This window comes from Molothrus aeneus, chromosome 13, assembly GCF_037042795.1.
Source record: "Molothrus aeneus isolate 106 chromosome 13, BPBGC_Maene_1.0, whole genome shotgun sequence".
Taxonomy (NCBI): domain Eukaryota; kingdom Metazoa; phylum Chordata; class Aves; order Passeriformes; family Icteridae; genus Molothrus; species Molothrus aeneus.
The window spans coordinates 8,365,869-8,385,784 of NC_089658.1; the positions used below are offsets into that span (position 1 = coordinate 8,365,869).

The following is a 19,916-nucleotide window of genomic DNA, read 5'->3' on the forward strand; positions in this document are numbered from 1 at the left end:
GCAATCGTGATTGATAAGCCTGGACATTCTGGCAGAACATGGGAAGGAATGTATTTTTTAAATTTTGTTTACATTATTTTAAACTCTTCCAGCAGAATCAGATGGTTTTTTAATCTCTATTTTGAGTTTACTAACCTTCATTTCCTAGCTGTGAAGGCCATATATCTGCACCTAGTGCAAACAACTCTGGGTAAGCTACATATTTCCATCTTGGCTGTTTCCTATTTGTGCTTGCTACTTTCTCCATGCGCTTTTTAGATAGCAGCAATAAAGTCCAGCTAAGCATTTATTGGGAGTGTTTGTTTTGAGAGTCAGAATAGTGTTTTCTCTCTGTTACTAAATTGATGAGTGATTTCTGACCCATTGCTTTCATGGTTCAGTTTCTCTGTAAACAGGTTTGTCTGTTTCTTTGGTAGTTGGGAGTGTCAGGGGCAGTGCAGATACTACCCACCCAATACACAGCTTTTAGCTGAACAGCTGAATTCTGAGAGAGGATAAATAGGCACAAGCACTTTGGTGGAGAGTGTGGCAAACTTACCTATCTCAAACTTGTTTTGTATTTTGGACCACTTGGACTAATAGGATGCATTTCCAAGGTGGAAAACGAAAACAGAGAGAATAGCTTCAGTTCTGCTGTCAAAAGAACCCTTGGCATAACCTGAGCTGTACAAAACAGTCATTAACAAATCATAAAGGAGTTGGGTTTCATTCCCATTTGACATCGATGTTAAACTTCTCAAAGATGTGTACCTCCATGTCCTGGTGAGAATGGACTTAATTATTGAAGGAACTGGTTTGGGCCCATTTCCCTTCAGTGCCTTCAGTAACGGTTTGAATGAGAAATGCAATCCAGCTGAAGGAGATTGTAAACAATTTGAAGGATGGGATTAGAATCGGTGCCCGTGAAAGGAAGGGACCGGACGGTTCCCTGCGCCTGGTGCTGCCCGCGGTGCGGAGCCTCCTCCGCGCCTCAAGCAGGAAATTATAAATATCCCTGACGACATAACGAGTAATTTGTTCAGTGTAGGAGAGAAAGAATAAAATGATTTTTAAAATAAAAGGATGCTAAGGGAGAGGAGGAATACCGGTTCTGGCACGGAGCGGGGGGCGCAGCCCCACTGCCCGATCCCGCGGGGCTCCGGGCGCGGCAGTCCCCGCTCGGCCGGGGCCGCGTCCCGCCCGCCGGTGGGAGGCATCGCCCGCCCCGCGCCCTGCCCGCCGCCGCCGCCGCTCCCACAATGCTCAGAGCCCGCCAGGTAGCAGCAACATGGCGCGGGCCGCCGCCTGAGCATCCTCCTCCTCCTCCTCCTCCTCCTCCCGCCCGCCTCCGCCTCCCGCCGCCGGGCTGCCGCAGAGGGGCCGCCCGCCCGCGCCCTGCGCCATGGCAGCCTCCGAGCTCTACACGAAGGTAGGGCGGCGGCGGGGCCGGGGCTGCGGGGGCGGCGGGGCCGCGGGGCGGGCGCGCCGGGGGCAGCGCGGCCCGGCGGAGCGGCGGGGGCCCGGGATACGGGGGCCGGGATACGCTGCCATTCCCGGCGCTGCCATTCCCGGTCCCGGCAGGGCCGCATCCCGGGGGCGCGGGGGCCGCTCCACAACGCCGCTGGGTGCCGGCCCCGCCATGGGGAGGGCTCGGCGCCCCGGGCCCGCGGGGAGCGCCGTGCCGAGCCGTGATGAGCCGCGCCGAGCCGAGCCGTGCCATGCCGAGCCGCGCCGAGCCGAGCCGTGCCGAGCCGTGCCATGCCCTGCCCTGCTCTGCCCGGCTCCGCGCTCCGGCAGCGGCGGGGATGCAGCGCGGTGCGGCGGCTCGGTTATCGCCTTCGGGAGCACCGTGCCGCTCCTTGAGGAAAAACGGCTTCTACCACATTCTACGGCTTTGCTGTTCAGCTACGCTTTTTGGTGACACTGCACCTTTGGATTATGCTCTTCTGGCAGTCGTTCAGAAGCCCTGCAGTCAGCAGTGATGCGCAGCGTGACTCTCATATGCTCTTTAATCAGACGTTTTTCTAATCTTTTTGGTGTTGTGCGTTAGTATCTTATCGGCTTCTGCCTGGAAACAGTTACTGTCCTGCGCATCTTGATGGCAAAGCCTGCAAATTGAGATGTGGAAATGGTTGTTTTCACCCCTAGCAATGCATTGTTTTCATTGCTCTGCCTTGAGCTAGTGCATAAATTTGAAAGAAATGACAGACAACAGGTCTTTAAGGGCAGAAGGGATGACAGAGGTCACTGGAATTGAGCAGGGCAGTACAGCATGGCAAACTCCAGATACTACTTTCGAAAGGCTTGCACAGAGTGTTGGTAGGAAGGCCACTCCATCTCCATCCTTGAGCCACTTAGGGAAATGCTCCAGAATTGTCCCCAGTCTAGCACTGTGCAGGGAAGGAAAGGAAACAGACCTTTTGTTTTGGCATGGATAAGTCACCGTGTTTGTAGTCCTCCCACTCAGGGGTGGTGGGACAGCACAGTGGCTGCATCAGGACAAACCAAACTGGACAGTCCCTTCACAGGGCCTGCTTGTCTGTGTCTGAGAGTATATTTGTGTGGGAGACACTGAATGTCAGAGGTGAGGTGCATGCCTGCACCCCCAAAAGAATACTGACTGCATTAATGGTATGGCACACCTGGGTGTTTTGTGTCTCATACAAGAATACCTCTTTGAACTATCCCAAAGGGACGAAATTTACCACTCTGGTCAAGAGAGCAGTTGTACTGCAGAGTTGTTTCCAGGCCCCCAACAGACCTTCTCTGTGTAAGGAGTTATTTTAGAAATGTGGTTTTGATTTCTCCCTCTCTGTTGATGTTCTTCTTATGGAATTAAAATGTCTCATAAAGTGTGGATCAGACTACTCTTGCTGGTTTTTTTTCTTTTTTTAAATTTAATTTCCAACTTTGTCTGACCTTGAATTCTCTTCACCGAGTGGTTGAATCCTTTGGTCAGAAACTGCTCCAAAAAATGCGGGTGTGGTGTTGTCCTGGAGCTGTGTTGCAGTGGAAAGCTCATGTCCCCTTGTAATTCCTGAGGAGGGCCTGGCTCAGAGATGGGCAGGCCAGGGTAGGAAGCCTGCTCAGGAGAGACTCTGCTGTCTTGCCTCTCTGCTGGCTCCTTCCTCAAGTAATGGCAGCATGCTGCTTGAGCAGCATTCAGTGTCTCATCCTTGATTAGGTATCATAAATAATGGATTTAAGGTCCAAGCATGCTGAGGAAAAAAGAGCAAACACAAAGTGAGACAAGTGCAGGGATGATCCTGCAGGAGGGACTTGCTGGGTGATGAAGGCCAGTGAGATTGTGTCTGTGCTTCCCTCACACCACAGGCTGTTCTTGTCCTCTTTAGAGACATACAGAGGCATAGAGAGAATGAGTTTCACATCTTTTTTAACTGCTAAGCAGAGATTGTCATTCAGGGCAGCTGCTTAAAGTACCAGAGCTTCCAGTGAAGTATCAGCTCTTATTGTATGGTGTTGGCATAGATATTTTGCAGGCAGGCAGGGTCGGGGATGAATTTTCAGCCCATCATTGCTGCTGTGTGCCCTGGAGCAAGAGCAGCTCTCTTACCCTCTCCCCCAGCCCAAGCTGCCTGTGTTTTTCAGGTGCCTGTGTTGGTGTAACTTGGAGCAATGGTTGGTGAAGTTATGTTAATGACTGGATGAGCAGTGTTGCAAAGAAGTTGTCAGCATTTCTTCAGGTGCTGTCTGAGAATGGCAGAACAGATTTATTTCCAGCTGTGAGTGGTGGAAGTGGGGCTCTCTGCCATATGCCCCAGTGTGTCCAGTTTGCCAGTATGTTATCCTTCAAATTTGGGTTCTTTGCCTACCAACATAAAGCTAGCACCCACTCTCCCAACCACATATTGAAATAGCTGAAAGGAACTCTTATTTTTCCAAGCTATTTTTTCTTTGGTGTTAGAAACCAGCAATACAGATTTTTTTTTTGTGGAAGTCATGCCACTCCTGTGAGAGCCCTACTGCTTGATTCATCCAGATGTGTTTCTAAATTTGGTGGCCATATAGCCAGCCTTGGAGTTGGACGTGGTTGTAGTTAATCTAGAAATTTGGATTTAAGTTAAGGACTGGTTCAAGTGCACACAAACTAGTTGTGAGCAGTGAGCCCAAACCATGAGGCTTTGTATTCCTGTGCCCAGTGACTCTGCAAATTCAGACTGTGCTTGAGGGCATTAGCTTTAGTTTTGGGGTGAAGCAGCTTCAATCAGTTCCACATCTCAGGCATTCTTACTGAAAACATTGTGCTTTTGAGCCTTGTCCTGTTGGATATATGCCTCTGGCAGGTTGGTGGTCTTGCTGTAAGTTCATTTCTGGAAGTTTTGGTTCTTTGACTGTGCAAACAGACTTAGGAGAACCTTGGTGTGGTTCCTGGATCATTGTAGCCCCACTGAGCAATGCTTGGATGTCACTGATCCATTTCAGCATTTCAGGAGCTGTTGACCAACAGCAGATATATACCTGCCTCTGCTGACCCATAAAAATGGGTAGGGACAATCTAGGCCATGTACTGGCTTTTGTTAAGTGTAATTTGATTTCTGTGGAAATTAAGAACAAGGGAGAATGCTCTGCCTAGAATTGGAACTCATCTGCTGAAATGTTTTGTGTTTCAAGTCACCTCTGTGAGTTTCAGGGGTGTGAAACCAAGCCCCAACACATGCTCTTCTCGCCTGGACACAGAAACCAACAAAACAGATCAGACACTGTGTTCGTGCTGCCTCTTTTAACATCAGAGTGAAGAGGTGACATTTTTTTCTCTGTTTCCATCTATTTTTCCCTGGGTTTGAGTTGTTTCTCTTTCATGCTGTGTTTTCCTAGAGCGTGCTGCTTTGCCCTCTCGGGATTTCTGGTTCTCTTTTGTATGGCTGTGTACAGTGCACTGATTTATTTATTTATCCATTCAGTCAGAGATTCATTTATTTTCATTCTTGCTGCTACCAATGTGCTCCTCCCTTTCCATTATCTTTGAGATGAGGGGGAGCTGGCTCCAGCTAGCTTGGTCCTAGCATAGGGCCTGATCCAATTTCAGTGTTAGTGAGTGAAATGTTCCTTTGAACACAGAGGACTCAGTAAACAGTTTTCACTGGAGAGCATGGCCTGGGCAAGCTGGTCTCAGTAGCTGACCTTGAAATGGTTCAGTTTGAGGGTTTATGAGCAATAAATTGAGTTAGGGAAGTGTCAGAGGAAGCTGCATAGAACAAAAGCTGCTTGTGCTGTCCCCAGCCTTGCAAGTGGCCCTTTCTTGGTTTCCCGTGGCTGCAGCTGCTCTGGGGGTGAAGGCAGGGATATTGCAATGCTTGGTCTTCTCCTTTGCCTGTGCTGGCTGCTTGCAAACAAAAATGGCAAACAGGAGATTCTGACCAAGGAGTGGCTCTGCTTGGGCATGTTAGTGCTACATGGGGAGGGAAATGCAGCAAAAACCAACCTGAGCATGGGAGGGAAAATGGAACTATTTCAAAATTTCTCTACCTCTTAGTGGGATTTAAAAAAGAGCTGCTTTAATTATGTAGTCCTGTATATTGCTGTGCAGGCTTGTTTTAAAGTAGATTCTTTCACCCAGTGTGGAAGAGGCCAATCCACGGAGGAGTTGAGATATTTGACTTTAAATAAGTCAAATACAGCTACAGTTCTGCTTAGAAAGGGCTGCTGGGTGGCAAATCCACAAAGTGCCAAAACTTCTCACTAGTTACACAGTTTAGCAAACAAAGGCACTAATGTTCATTGGCTACAAGTTACCTAGTTCCCTTATTAATTAGTATTCTGTCTCCTGTTGGTGAATGATTCTCTTGGTTCTCATGCTAAGTCTTGCATGCTCAGTCTCTCTCCTTTTGGGTTGGTGATTGATTTCTTGTTTTGGTGCTGTGTGCCCGTGGTCAGGATCTGCCCCTGCTGGAGTTACCTTTTACCCAGCCTGAACTGATTCAGCACAGTTGCTTGGGTGGCCTCTATCAGTTTCTTCCTTTTCTGGGGGTTCTGTCACGTGTCCTTGTGGCTCCTAAATTCTGCATTCTGTCGAAGAGAATCCTTTTCCCAAGCTTTGTAACCTCCCAGTAGGCCTGAGATCATTGGAGCAGGTCCAGCCCCAAACCTTAACAAGGCAATTCTTGTTAAATTAGTAAGTATAATAACAAGTAAGTATAATAACTAATAAATTAGTAAGTATAATAACAAAATAACAAGTACTTTGTCTTTCAAACACCTGGACATCACTTAGAGCTTGTTAGCTGCTTCTCTTTCACAGATTAAATCTCCTTTCCTGTTGATAAGGCTTGAATCAGAGAATATCCTTAGGAAAACTTCTACGTGTTCCACAATTCCCAGCAGAACTGTGATCTGAGTGTTGTGTGAGCCCTGGGCAGTAACCCTGTGTCTCAGAAGGTGACAGCTGGGTCCCTGCAGGGTGCTGGTGCCCACCAGTGCAGGGTGGCAGTCCTGGGGCACAGCTGGGGCTCCTGCCCTGCCTGGAGCTGCATGGATCAGGGCAGAGAGAACCAAACCTTGAACCAAACCTGAACTGCCAAGGCATTGCACCCCCAGGACAGGGAGCCTTCACAGGATACTTTATAACTGCACTCTGCCTCTTCCTAGAACCCAGCACAGCAGAACAGGGAATATTTCAGTTCTTCCTGCCTGGGGACCTGCTGTGTCCCTGGGATAAACACAGTGGCAGCTCTAGTGACAAGTCACAGTGCTGTGCACCCATTTTATTCCTATTGCCTTTAGACTAAAGGTGCTGAGCATTTAATTACCCAACAGTCCAACAACACTTGGTTTAACCTACCCTTGACATTTTATTATGTTTTTGTAAAAAAGCCATTTCTCTGTAGCCACATGTCAGCCACAGCAGCTGAAGGAACTGAGAAAGCTCTCAGCTTTCCAACAGCACTCTGTGAGGTGTCAGCAATCTCTTGGAGAAATAAAATGTGAGGTCTGGGGAGCAAGGCAGGCCATGGTTTGAGCTGGAGCCCCCTCTGCCCCAGAGCTGCTCCCCTGGCTGCTGAGCTTGTCTGGGGGAGGAGATGGGGCCAGAGACACCGAGCTGAGAGCCCACAACAGCTTCTGGGAGGGTGCCTAATGGAACACTGCAGCATTGTTTGGAGCTACTTTTGGGGATTTATTAATCTATAAATAGATTTATATTTTAAAATGCTCTTTTTTTTTTTTTTCTGTAGACCTAATCTTGAAAGTTGAGTTCTTTGTTACATGTAAAGGTCCCATTTATAATAATTGGTCTTATTTCTACAGTTCTTTGAGTATCATGTTAAAACATTTACTTGGTGATATTAGTGGATTATGTGGGATCCCCCCCAGTCTGTCACCAGCAATAATGTCTGTATATGGAGCTGCCACTGGTCTGTTTCTACTGCAGGGATTTTATAGCATGTACCACATGGGTTAAGGAATGGATTGCTCTTATCTTTTAGATAAATAAATGATCAGATAAAGTGCTGCCAAGCTCCTGCTTTATCAGAAAATGTGTGTAATGACCACCATGATTATCTTTGGTTGAGACAGAGAGCTCCAGGTTGGGTTGTAAGAGATGTACAGATGTACCCAACTCTTAGGGTTTGCTTGTGGGGCCTTTGGAAGTTTAATTCTCTCCATGTGTCCTAATAACAATGTAGTTTGTCTTTATGTGACTTATTGCCTAATCTGTCTTGAAAAGCAAGCATTTTTGTTATTGAAATGTGCTTATTGAGCCAGCTGAATTGGAGGAAGTCACACAAATGTCCAGTATCACATGGCTGCAGTTTCTGGGCAGCCTATTTTTAGTAGGATTTTTTAAAAAGCAAGAAGTGCCAGTGAGGTTTAGCAGTGGTGGTTTGTGCTGTGAGAGAAGGCAGTGTGCAGCTGGCAGTCCTGCCCTGGGGCTGTGCACACCTCCAGGAGCTTGGGATGGCCTGTAGGGACACTCACAATGACAGAATGGGTCACAGTGGGTCATCCCAGAGCACAGGGCTCCAGATTGTGTCCCAGTGCTTCTGAATATGTGGAGTGAGGGAGATCCACACCCTCTCTGTGTGTTCCAGTGCTCAGCCACTGCCCACTAAAGAAGTCCTTCCTCATATTAGCTTGGAGCTTCTGAGCATCAGTTCCTTCCTGCTGGCTCTTGTTGTAGTGCTCAGCACCACTGAGAAGAGCCTGGTTCATCCTCTTGGCACCTCCCCTTGTGTAGGGGGATAGAATATAAGAAAATAAAGATAGTGTAGAAAGGAATCTCACCCCTAAACAGTTGCAGCTGGGCCAAATATCAAAGATTAGGAACAGGCCTGACTCTAACAGACCACAGCTGTAACCAGTGAGGAGAAGAAGATGCTATAAAAGAGTGGGAGTTGGTTGAAAAGGGAACTGGAGTCTGTTGGGTGCTTTGTGAAGAAGAAAGAGTCAGTGCTCTGAGGAGCTGCTCATGAGAAACACCAAGAAGGTATGAAGCTTTTGTGATAAGGAGACAACAGCATGGAACCCTGCAATGAGAGGACAACACCCTATAGATATTTATACACATTAATGTATTTATTGTATTCATGCAGTAATTTATACACACTCATTGAATCTGGGGTTCATTCCTTGACCGCACAAATTATACACTGTCACCATCATATTTTCTGAGAAATCCTCTTTGCCCAAGGTTTCTCTCCTGGGAAGCTGAGAAGCCTCAGAGAAAAAGGAAAACAATATTATCTCATTTGCTTTTCCTGTGTTTTGCTGCTTTGGAATGTGGTTTGGAGATTGGTGATTAATTTAAAACAATTCACATGAAACTAATCAAACAACCACCTGTTGGATAAACAATCACGGTCCAGCTGTGTTGGACTCTGAAAGGAGTTTTTCATTATTATCTTTTAGCCTTCTGTAAGGATGCTTTCTCTATTCTTTAGTATAGTTTAGGATACCATTCTTTAATATACTGTAGTATCATAAAATAATATATTAGTCTTCTGAGAACATGGAGTCAGCATAATAATTTCCTTCCTGCTGTGGGGGACCCCAAAAATACCACAATACACAAAGGAAATATGTAATTACTGAAGTTTTGCTTGTATTCCTGGGGTCTTTGACAGCTGCATGTCTGTATGAGCACATGCACAGGTGTTGCTGGTGTGGCTTGGCTAGAGGGGAGGTGATGGACCCAGTTTTGCTTTGTGCTGTCCAGCAGCAAGAGCTGCTCTGATAAAAGTGAGTCAGGGTTTGTTTTGAACCACCTCACCCTGCTGTGTGTGAAGTTGGGCATGAGCAGAGTCTGAGGTCCTGTGCCTGGCTGGGTTTTCTTTCCCGTGCTGGAAGGTGCAGAGGTCGTGTCTGAGCTGATGCTGTGCTCACTGTAGTGGAGCAGTGTTTCCTGCTGTGTGTGTGGTGCTTGACTCTGGCAGTCAGGATTTGGGCAGGGTTTGGGCCCAGGGCCAAGGAGCAGCGTTTGGGCAGGGCTGTTGTTCCTGATGCTTCATTAGCAGCCTACTCCAGTGAGCTGGAGCAGCAGAATGGACCTTCTGCTTCTGAAATAGCAAGAAAGAGCTGCCTATCTGTGTCCATAATAATAGGTGGTTGTTGTTGCAGGAAAACGTGGTGTTATGGTCAGAAATAAACCCATGGTTCTTGGAAATTTGCATCGTGTCTGTGACATTCACATTTTCATCAAACTGCGTCTTTCTGCTTATTTCCATGGACTATAACCCCACTCAAGATATGCTAGGACAGGGATGATGTTTCTAAGAGTTTGGCTGGCTCAAATTGGCATCAAACTTTTAACTAAGTGGGAATGCACAAGGTGTGCAATTAAACCTGTTATCTAAAAGTCGTGGGGGACAGAAAGTTCAAAGTGTTATGAATTCACTGGCTCTTTGTACAGTAATTTTTCCCTTTTGCTGGCTTTACTTTGAAGCTGGAGTTGTGTGATTGGGTTTAAGGCCCTGTTTGCCAACACTAGTGGCAAGGTTTGGTGACTCCTGGCAGAGAGCAGTGCTACACCCTTTGCCCAGGACTGCATCATTGTCTCCTTGTTCTCTGTTCTTGGCTTTGCTTAACCCTGGCTTTGCTTGAGGCTGATACTGCAAAGATTTCTCTTTATCCTGTGTGAGTAATCACACATTCCTTAATTTTATGCTTTGAAATCGAGCACATTAACCTGAAAGATCAAGCCCTTTATTTCTTCTTATGGCAGGGAAATAACTTTGCTGTCCTACAGCTGTTAGTAATGATTTGTGCAGGAAAACAAACTAAAGCATCCTGGGGATGTCTCTTGTCCAGTTCTCTGAGGAAAGCTCAGTGTATGCAGCACTGCAATGAGTTAGGACCTGTCTGCTTAAAGCCCAGGTTTAATGTTTAATAACCAGAGTGTATTTTCAGCAGAAACCTCCACATTTAGGACCCTGCCATCTTATGGTGCCACTCATCTTTTAGCACAGTCTGTGTTTGCAATGTGCTCCAGCCAAATGTGAGATGTGTGAGATGGTTCAGCTGGACTGCCCAGCACTGCACAAACATGAAAACCACAGAGTTATCAAGCTGATGATCTTGGTGATTTTGGGATCTTCCTGGACATCCAGGTCATAACCTGGGCCTTTTCTGTCACAGTACAGCTGCTTTGCTTCCTAGTTGCTTTGCAGCTAGTTGCAGTATTTAGTTGTTTGTTTCTGTCTGTCAGTCTGTTTATATACAAATGAAATATAAAGAAGTAGTCAATGCTGTTAAACCATTTGTGTGGGTTCAGTGTGAGGTTTTTTGTTGTTGTTTTGGGCATTTTTAATTTTTTTTTTCATTTATTTCTTTGGTTGGGTTTTTTAATTTTGTTTCATTTTGGTTTTCTTTTTTTTTTAAGAGGCTAAGTAGTTAGTGTGGTTACATTAGAGAGTGCCTTCCTTGCTGAATTGTGGATATTTAGGAGCTCCAATGTAAGCACAGGAAACATTAGGCACTCCTAATGAAGTTTAAAGACTTCAGCTGAGTGTCTGTGGATTGCAGATATTGACCCAACTTTTAATGTGAGCATCTGCAAATTTTAATGTAAATTTTGAAGAAGGTGCAAAGGGATTACTTACAGAAGAAGAGATCTTGTGTTTTACACATTCTGTCCTCCTCAGTGGCATGGATTTAGTTTCTTTGGCCTGTTAGCCAGGAACAATAGCAAGATCTTTCCCTGAATAATAGTAATGCTATGGAGGTACTTGAGGCTGGGGTAAAGCTTCTTGGAATGTTGAAGGAAAAGAAGGGACAAACATAATACCAAAAAACAAAGATGAATTAAAGGTCCCTGTGATCATGAATGGTTTGAGGGAGCATTTTAAAGATTAAACTGGAGAAGAGTCACTCAGAAATGCAGGATGCAGCTGTGTTTTTGTGTCTGTCAGCTCCATGCCATTTGGTGAAAGTTGTGGCTACTTTCTGAGCATCTTGAAAGCTGTTGCATTTCCCTCACTGCTCATGAAGCCTCCAATTTTTCCTTTTAGCCCTGCTTGAGGTGTGGCTGCAGGTAGGTAAGGCTGTTAGGGTGATGCTCATTGCCCCTGGCCATTAGCAGATGTGGCTTGCTGGGGTTGTTTCGCTCTCAGGAGGCAGTGGGGAGGGCTGAGAGCAGACTCTTCCATCCTGCTACTCTGTGGCCTGATGAGAGCCCTGGCTTTGAGATCAAATGTAAGGGCTGAAGCAGCATTGCTTTGAAGGGCTCTCATTCTGTGTAGCAGCTGCCACAGGGTAAGTTTGGCATGTGATCTGTCATGTTGTTTTCCAAGGTGCTCTATGGGTAGATGTAAACTGCATGTTTCTAGTTTGGCAGTCCTAAAGATGGAAAAACAGGGACTTCTCATTTGAATGATGTGCATACCCATGGCTATGAAAATCATAAACTCTTGCTCCAATTACCAGTGGTGTCCTTGAGTTCTTCCATTTGATGATCACAAGACAAGAGAGTTTTGCAACTGCTTTGTGGTTTACAGGAGGACACTCTTGAGCTTTGTAGAGCTGGAGAAATAGCCTAAAAATACTATGAGGCAGTCTAACAATGAGGGAATTCATTGCCCCAACATGGCTTGTCACACGTTACTCTCTGCAGACTCCATGGGTTATTCATAAGTATCTTTAAAGCAGATGACCTCAGTTGTTTTGCTGAGGAAACCAGAGAGAGATTCCCTAGTTGCTTTATGAGTTAGTGTGCACCAACACAAGAGAGATGGAAATGTGTTCCATGGAGATTGAGCCTGTTTTGCCGGGAAAGGAAACAGCAGCTGCCTCTGAAAGTGCTGGGAATGTCTGTTGCAGGAGATATGGGATGGAAATAGAAGTTTTAGACTATATGTATGTTAAAGTAAGTAGAATATGTTCAATTGTTTTCTTGGTTTTCACATAGGCTTATAGGTCTGTATAGCTGCATGTAAGTGCTGACTAGTATCATAGTATTGCAGTATAAGAGTTTATTAATAAGGATTTGAGTTGAGTTTGGACTTAGGATCTTGGAGATACATACATGACTATTTCAAACATGCCAGTCATTAAATTAATTGTTTAGGAGATGGTCTCACTTAGAAAAAAAGCTTGCAAGAGGAGAAGCAATTGCAGAAGTTGTTAGAATTTCATGTGTGAATGCTCCTTGTCCCTGTGACAGTCTCACATATCAGAAATGTAAAGCTGATGTGAACTTTTTGCTAACAATCAAAGAGAGAACACTTGTAGAGAAAAGCAGTGGAATATAAATGTGGTGTATGCTTGAAAGTTGGCTTCAGCTGGTGTGACAGGGTGCAGTGTCCCCCCTGTGCAGCACAGAGGTGTTTCCCATACCCATCCTGCTGGCTCAGGTGCTCACAGCCAGCGCAGCCCCTGCTCCTTGTGCCCAAGGGGCTGGTGAGGGCAGGGTGACAGGAATGGCTGCTGCTCTTGCTGGGGGGTTTGGAGAGCAGCTCTGTGGCCACTGACCCCAGTTCTGCTTCCACAGCTTCCCCCAGATGTTGTGGAGGAGGGGCAGCTCTTGGGGAGGTTTGGCTCTGCTCGCTGGTTTTGGGTTTGAGCTCGCCAGGTCACTCATATCAGGCCTCTCTGGTTTCCTTGTGTGGGGACTTGCTGTAATTACTGTTAATTTCCCATGAAAAACTGGTGGCACTAAATGTGGCTCCATTAGATGTGCTTCACTGGTGTCAGTTTGCTGCTGTAGTAGGGCAGAAAGGTGTCTGGGTGGCAGCTGCACTCTGGGTTAGCTGGGTAAAACAGAGCTTTTACTGACTTAGCTTGAGTTATTCAAGGAGAACTAGTTTTAATGATGCACCTGCATCTCAGCTGGGGCTTCTGTGTTGGCCTAACAAAAAATGCTAAGTTAATCTTTGCCTTTTAAAACCTCAGTTTGGTGTTTTACTTCAAATGTGGCTTTTTGGGGGGCTAGGATTAAGTAAAAACAAGATGATGCTTTTGGACTTGAGCTCAACTTTACAGAAAGACACTCAGAAAAGTACTGCCTTAATCTACTCTCATATCTATTTCTTTTAATTTTTAACTTTTAAATTTAAACTTTCACAGTTAAGTCAGCAATTGTCCATGCTCCAGCTGTTTTACAGATAGCAGAAAACATGGCCTTATTTCATCTCTGTGACCTAGGTGAGCAGTTATGGCCCCACTGCTTCTTTCTCAGTCAGTTTTTGGTACTCCAGTGCTGTGGCACGGTGCAGTGCATCTGTCTGATCAACACAGCCTTTTATTATCCCATCCTGCATAAGGAAGTTCTGGATACCCCAGATAAAGCCCTGGCAGGGCTGCAGAAGGCTCTGTGCTGGGGCAGGGGCAGGGAGGGGAGTTGGCTCCTGTGTGTGAGAAGCAGGAGCTGCAGGCAGCCCCTGGGGCTGCCTGGGAGCAGTGACTCAGGGATTCTGCCTCCTGAGGTTTCTAGAAACTCCAGGGAAATAATTGTAGAAAGCTTCCGGAAGGTCTTCAGTCCATCTGAGAACTTGACAAAGTGAAATCAGCATTTCATTGTGTGACATCAGCATGAAAAACACAGAAGGAACATATTCAGTCTGGGCTGAATTTGAAAGTTATGTCTGTTTCTGCATTTATGCTGTCAAGTCTTTATTATGGCTTGCATCATCTTGATGTTGAAACAAAATCCTGCAGCCACTTGTTTTATTTGCCCTTACAATGTTTGTGTTATTGAATCTTAAGTTTAGACACCCATGCAGTTAATTGTGTTCAGTATCTTTTTGTGTTCTTAGGTGTAGGCTATTTTAAAGTTTTTAAATTGGAGCAGCAATCACTGTAAGCACATAAACATGAAATCATACATCCTTTCCCTACTGAGGTTTCTTCAGTGCAACAAGTCTCATTAGCTGAATAGTCAGGCTAACTGCAGTTGTTTCATTTGCCCTTAAATTTCTTGTGGCCACTCTTGTACAATTCTTGTAACATGTTTTTCAGGTTGGAGGAATTGTGAGTTTTAAGGCAGACTTATAATTAACTTATTTTTGAAATCACTAGCATATAATTCCTTGTTGGCCTCCGTTCTGGTGGTATGGATCAAAATGCAATACAGCATTTGCTTCTCTGTGTGGGTATGACCCCAAATGAAATTTTACATGAGTCTGAATATTTTCCTGTCTCTCGGTCTGAAGTAGTAGGTGTCACACTTCTGCTTCATGTTTTTGCAGCTCTTATTGTGGTTTTTCAGCTGTTTTATGTCTCAAGCAGTGCCCAGATGATTGCTGGGTTTGATCTCACTGTTAGTGCCGTATTTTCTGGAGATTCTTCAGAGCTGCATTTGTTCCTTTGACAGGTCTAGAAATCAAAACTCTTTCAAGCACAAAATTTCCTTCAGCGCTGCTGTTTCTGTGAATGTGTATCTTTAAGCCTGGTTTACTTTAAATGAGCTTTTTTGGTTTTTGAGAAACATACTGAATTAAATGAGAACAGCATCTGCATGGAGCAAGATAAGAGTGCTGCTGTTTCACTGAGGGTTTGTGGTGAGTTATTTGCTGATGACTGGTGGAGAATGGAGCTGCTGGGCAGGTGGGGAGCCTCAGGGCAGAGGTGCAGGAGCATCACTGAGCTATCCCATGTGGGCCGGTGGGAGTGGCAGGGACACAGGGAAGGATGGGAAGGATGTAGCTGTGCTTCTCTTCTAGCAGCCTGGCCAGTTCTCTTTGTGAAATGTCCTTTTTCTCGGTGGTTGATCCTAGAGCCCTGATCAAGCCCTCTCAGAAGCACCATGTGGGTAAACCCAGGTGCACCCAGGCAGGGCTGCAGGGGTTCCCATCTCTGGGTTCCAGCTGCTGGCATCACACCTGCAGTAGGGACAGGGTGCAAGGTGCAGCTGTGGCCCCTGGCTGAGGGGGGCTGGAGCCTGTGACAGGGCAGCTGACCAGAGCTGCTCCTGCATGCACCACCTTAGGGGGCTGAATGGGCAGCATTTTGATAGCTGAAGTATTGTTTGGGTTAGTAACAGCTGGTTACAGGCCACATCTGTCTCCCTCTGTACGACATTTTGAAGAGACAGTCAAGTAATTCTACATAAAATGTAGAAAGCTGTGTTCTTAAAGGTGTAGAAAATGCTGAACTTTTAAACATTTCATGTGTTTTAACTCCTTAAAAATGTTTTGTAGGACCATTGCACCAGTTACAACCTTGGAACAGAGAACTCTTCTTTGATAGATTTGGTGATTTAAGTAAAACTGTGTTTTTTGGCCTTGATGTCAGGCCCAAGGTGTAGATTAGCAGGGTGGTAATTTTCTCCGAATTTCAGTGTACGTAGATATCCTATATTTGGGATTTAGCTTTTTTTGCATCATTTTGAAGGAAGGTAAGGTTTCAGCCATGTAAATCAATGTGTCTCCAGTGGCAGATGATGCAGAGACTGTGCTGCAGTGGATCTGTGTGGGATGCTGACAGTTTTTGCTTGTACCTTGTACAGTCAGGGCGTGTTTGGCAAAGGACAAGTGGCTTTTGTTGCTGCGAGCCCCCAGGCCCCAGATACAAAGAATACTTTGTAAAAATGCTTAAAGGAAGGAAAGAAAGGGGGGGGTGGGGGCTTTTATAGCCTTCTGATTCAATTGTAGGGGATATTTACAGGGTAGATGAAGTTCTCAAGTACAACAGATTGTTTCCCATTGTGATTCCAAGAGTTTCCTTGTGCATGGTGAGGGCTGCAGTGCCTTACCTGTGAGCCAGGCTTGCAGACCAGTATCAGTGGTTTGCAAACTCATAGTGTGATATCCTGATATCCTGGGGGGTAGCTCAGAGCCTGGTCACTGCTGTCCCCTGGATTCCTCTGGATTTGGGAGCTCTGCTTGTGGCTGGTCAGGGCATTCCCATCAGACAGAATAGCACAGGGCTTTTGGTCTTCCTGTGAGGTCAGCTAACTATGAGGGATTGTTGTTCAGATAAAACATTAATACTAATTGTCACTTATATTTCCCGTACTGTATATCATGATATAAATTTCTTTGCAAATTAATTCTGGCCTTAAACTCTACAAGAGGTTTGTGAATAGCTCTTGCTGAGCAACAAGACAGAAAATGTGCTCCGTGCCCAAAGAGTGCTACTGCCTTTAAGAAAACTATAATTTCTATTTGTTGGTTTGTTTTGGTTTTTTTTTTTTTTTTCAAAATTAATGATTCCATTTCCCTCTGGCCCTAAGAAGAATTAAGGTGAGTTGGTCAGAGGTTTTACAGCAGCCCACTTGTGGGGATGCTCTAGTTTCCAATCCTCCCTAGTCACTTGGCATTCTTATGAGAGATGAGTAAAGTCCTGTCTGACTTTCCAGAGTGCAGGCAGCAGCACCCTGATAGCAGGAGTGCACTGTGTCCTTGGGACTGCCCATGGAGCACAGCATGGGTGGCACAAATTTGAGTGGTTTCAGCAGTGGGAGAAACAGGACTTCCTCCTGTGTGAGTGATCATGATCTCTTTGCAGGAGATCCAGACTGGTCAAGTCAAGACTTGTGTTTGCCTGTTACTCACCTGGCTGTTGATCTGCTTCTGTAGAGCTTATAAAAACTCAACTTTGCTGTTTCAAGTATTTCTAGGCTCAGTATTATTATCTTTGGTGGTGGCACTGTGAACCAAGCATAGGGAAAAATATGAAGCTGAAAGGAAATTGTTCTAATAGCATCAAATTGTGTTTCCAAAGCAACCCCAGCCAAGGAAATCCCAAGAAATCCTTTTGTAATGACTTTGTATTTTGCAAAGATCAGTTCAACACTGCTGCAGTGTGAACTTTGACTTTGTGCTCTGTTTGCCCCTTCCTAGCAGAGACTCTTCTTTTCTTTGTCCAGCCTAGCAGTGCAGCCTGCTCTCTCCAGGTGGCCATGTTCAGTCAGCAGCAAGTTCACATTGAATAATTTTGGTGAGATTTGGCTTTGACTTTCACCAGCTGTTGCTGTTCCACTGGCTCCTTCAGCCAGTGCTGCCAGAATTGATGGTGTCTCTTTGATCCAGACATAAATGAGCTGCTTTATTCCTGCCCAGACCCGAGGTCCTTCTTGAAAGGGAGGGGGGCAATGTCTCTCGTATTTCTTTTCATGGTTAGCATGTGCAAGACTGTGGGTTTTGAGGCTGTCTGTAAATAAAAAAAGAGATGATCCCTGCTGGAGTGAAAATCATACCAGTTCCCTTGGATGTGTAGGTCGTGCTGAGAAACTTGGGACATCTTTCTCTGAGTTGAAATTTCCTTTTTCCTTCTAGGAAGTAGCTCCTTTCATGAACTCCTCCAGCTCTTAGGCACAGAGCTGTTGAGCTGGGGAGATAGCTGTATCTCCTTCTTGTGTGCTTGTGGTTGTGCAATGGAAGCACAGAACTATTTGCCTGCTGCTGAGACTGCTGAGCTGCTTGCATTGCTAATTCTGTTCTGTCAGCAATGGCAATTAGAGCTTCAAGAGGTTAATAGCTCAGGAGAGAGCCTTTGTGAGTCAGATGGTCTCATTTGATAGATAATTGTTTGTCTGCTGATTTCTTCATGTGATCTAAGATGAAATCACGAGGTATGATAGAATACTGTGATTTTCTATTATATTTTCTTATTATGTAAAGTTGTAGTAACCCAGCCAACCTTCTGACCCACCAGTAAGACCTGAAAACTTCTGTGTTTGTTTTCTGCTGTGAATTCTCTTTGAGTTGATTTACAGATGTCCATAAACTATTGCCCACCTTGTCCTTCCTTGAACAAAGTACAGCACTTCACACTTCCAGGGCATTTTGGAGATGCTCTTTCTTTATGTTGGTGTGCTGAGGCTGGAAGAGAGTCTAGGCAGGAAACTGAGGTCTGAAACAGTCCTGTCATTATGCATTTAATTTTTTATTTCTCTTCTGAATTCCAGGACATCTCCTTGGTGTCCCTTGTGTTTTAGTCTGCCTTTCAGTCTGGTTGGGGTTAAGAGGTGTCCTGGAGGTGCCCTTTGTGTCCTCCCCAGCCTCTCCCATCCTGCACCTCAGTGCAGTCCAATCATACCCACAGCAGGAGGATAGCAAAGCTCATTTATTTGAGGATAGCAAAGCTCATTTATTTGAGGATGGCAAAGCTCATTTATTTGAGCCAAATCAGTACTGAAATATAAAGTGCAAGTGACACTTGTGGTAAAGTTGTGCTAACATGCAAGGTAGCATTATTTATCTAAAATTTTATTTCATGGTCTTTTCTGGAGTAAGTCATAGTTGTATCTCCCCTGTCAGAAGTTTTATTTTGGTGGTGCAAAATTTGCCTTGAACTCCCTTGAAGAGTAATGTATTCATGGATCATAATTAGGATGATTGAACTAAAATTCATCTGATTCTTGCTGTAATTTATATTGTCATTTCAGTGCTAGAATTGTAGACAGCATAGTCATTTTTAAACTAGAATTTCCTTCCCTTTTTAGAAGGCTGATTTGTAAATCAGTGGCTCTAGAATTTTATCTTATTTTAGCCTTATTCTAATGTTATCATAAACCCTATTTTTATATGCTAGTAAGTAAAGAGGGATGAATAGCAGATATCAGAGTAAGTTATTTCCCAAGAGAGGCCCTTGGTCCTGTTTCCACCATTGCTGGTGCCTTGTTTTCCTCTGTAGGGCTGGATCCCAGTAAAGGCCAGGCAGCAATGGAATTTTAGTATCAACTGATTATATAAAAGCATGAAAATCTGATTTTGCAAAACATTCTGCTCAGTTAATGAGGTGAGAATGTTGAGAAATGATTCAGTACTTATAATTAGGAACATCTCTCTCTTTCCTCCCACCCATTCCTTTTACCAGGTGTTTTCTTTGGCAGGGATTTAAGGCTAGGCACTGGTGCTGGAGATGAAAAGCTGCAGCCTGGTGCTCATAGGATGGCTTTAATATCTGTAGGGTTGTGTCATGGAAGGTTCTGCTGTCTGTAGTGCTCTGTTTCTGTGGTGATCTGTTTTCTGCTTTCTCTTTCCCTTCTCTAGATGGTATAAAATGTACAGTTTTAGCTGGAGAAATTAAAGATGCTTGTTCCATCCTGCCATGGATTGCAGAGTTAGAAACTGCTACAGAGCATTTGGTGCTTCATGTTATCAGCATTTGTCTGTCAGGCTGCTGCCTTTCTTAGGTCAGGAAACTTTTCTTAGTGTAGCCTAAAGGAATCCAGCCTGCTGATCCCTTCTGCTAGACAGCATTTAAATGCTTCCCTCTTTCACATTGACTTTGCTTTCTGTTAATTCCTTGGAAGGAATATCCTATCAGAAATATTGGGGGTGGGGAAGATCTGCATCTTGGGGGTGGAACCTGGTCAAAGTGTGGAATGCATTCAGTCTGATGCTGGAGCATCTTTTGTTAAACTGAAAAAACTTACCTGATTTCTGACAGGCTTTTGGTTTTTAGTTTTTTGTTTTGGTGGTGTTTGTTTTTTTTTTTTTAATGAAAGAATTCTGAGAACAGGTGTATTGTGCTATGTTTGAATATATGGATCTTATGAATTATTGATTTTAGGATTTGGAATTGTGATTTGAAATTACCAT

General features: G+C 44.9%; 1 protein-coding gene across 2 annotated transcripts in view; it reads left to right on the plus strand.

Moving 5' to 3' along the window:
- Window positions 1–1,293: 1,293 nt before the first annotated feature.
- MYO5A (myosin VA) overlaps window positions 1,294–19,916 on the plus strand; it is a 100,840-nt gene continuing 82,217 nt past the window's right edge. For both annotated transcript variants that reach the window (XM_066559069.1, XM_066559070.1), the window contains exon 1: window positions 1,294–1,408. In XM_066559069.1, the coding sequence (XP_066415166.1) occupies window positions 1,382–1,408 (27 nt within the window). In that variant the 5' untranslated portion in view covers window positions 1,294–1,381. The remainder of the gene's footprint in view (window positions 1,409–19,916) is intronic.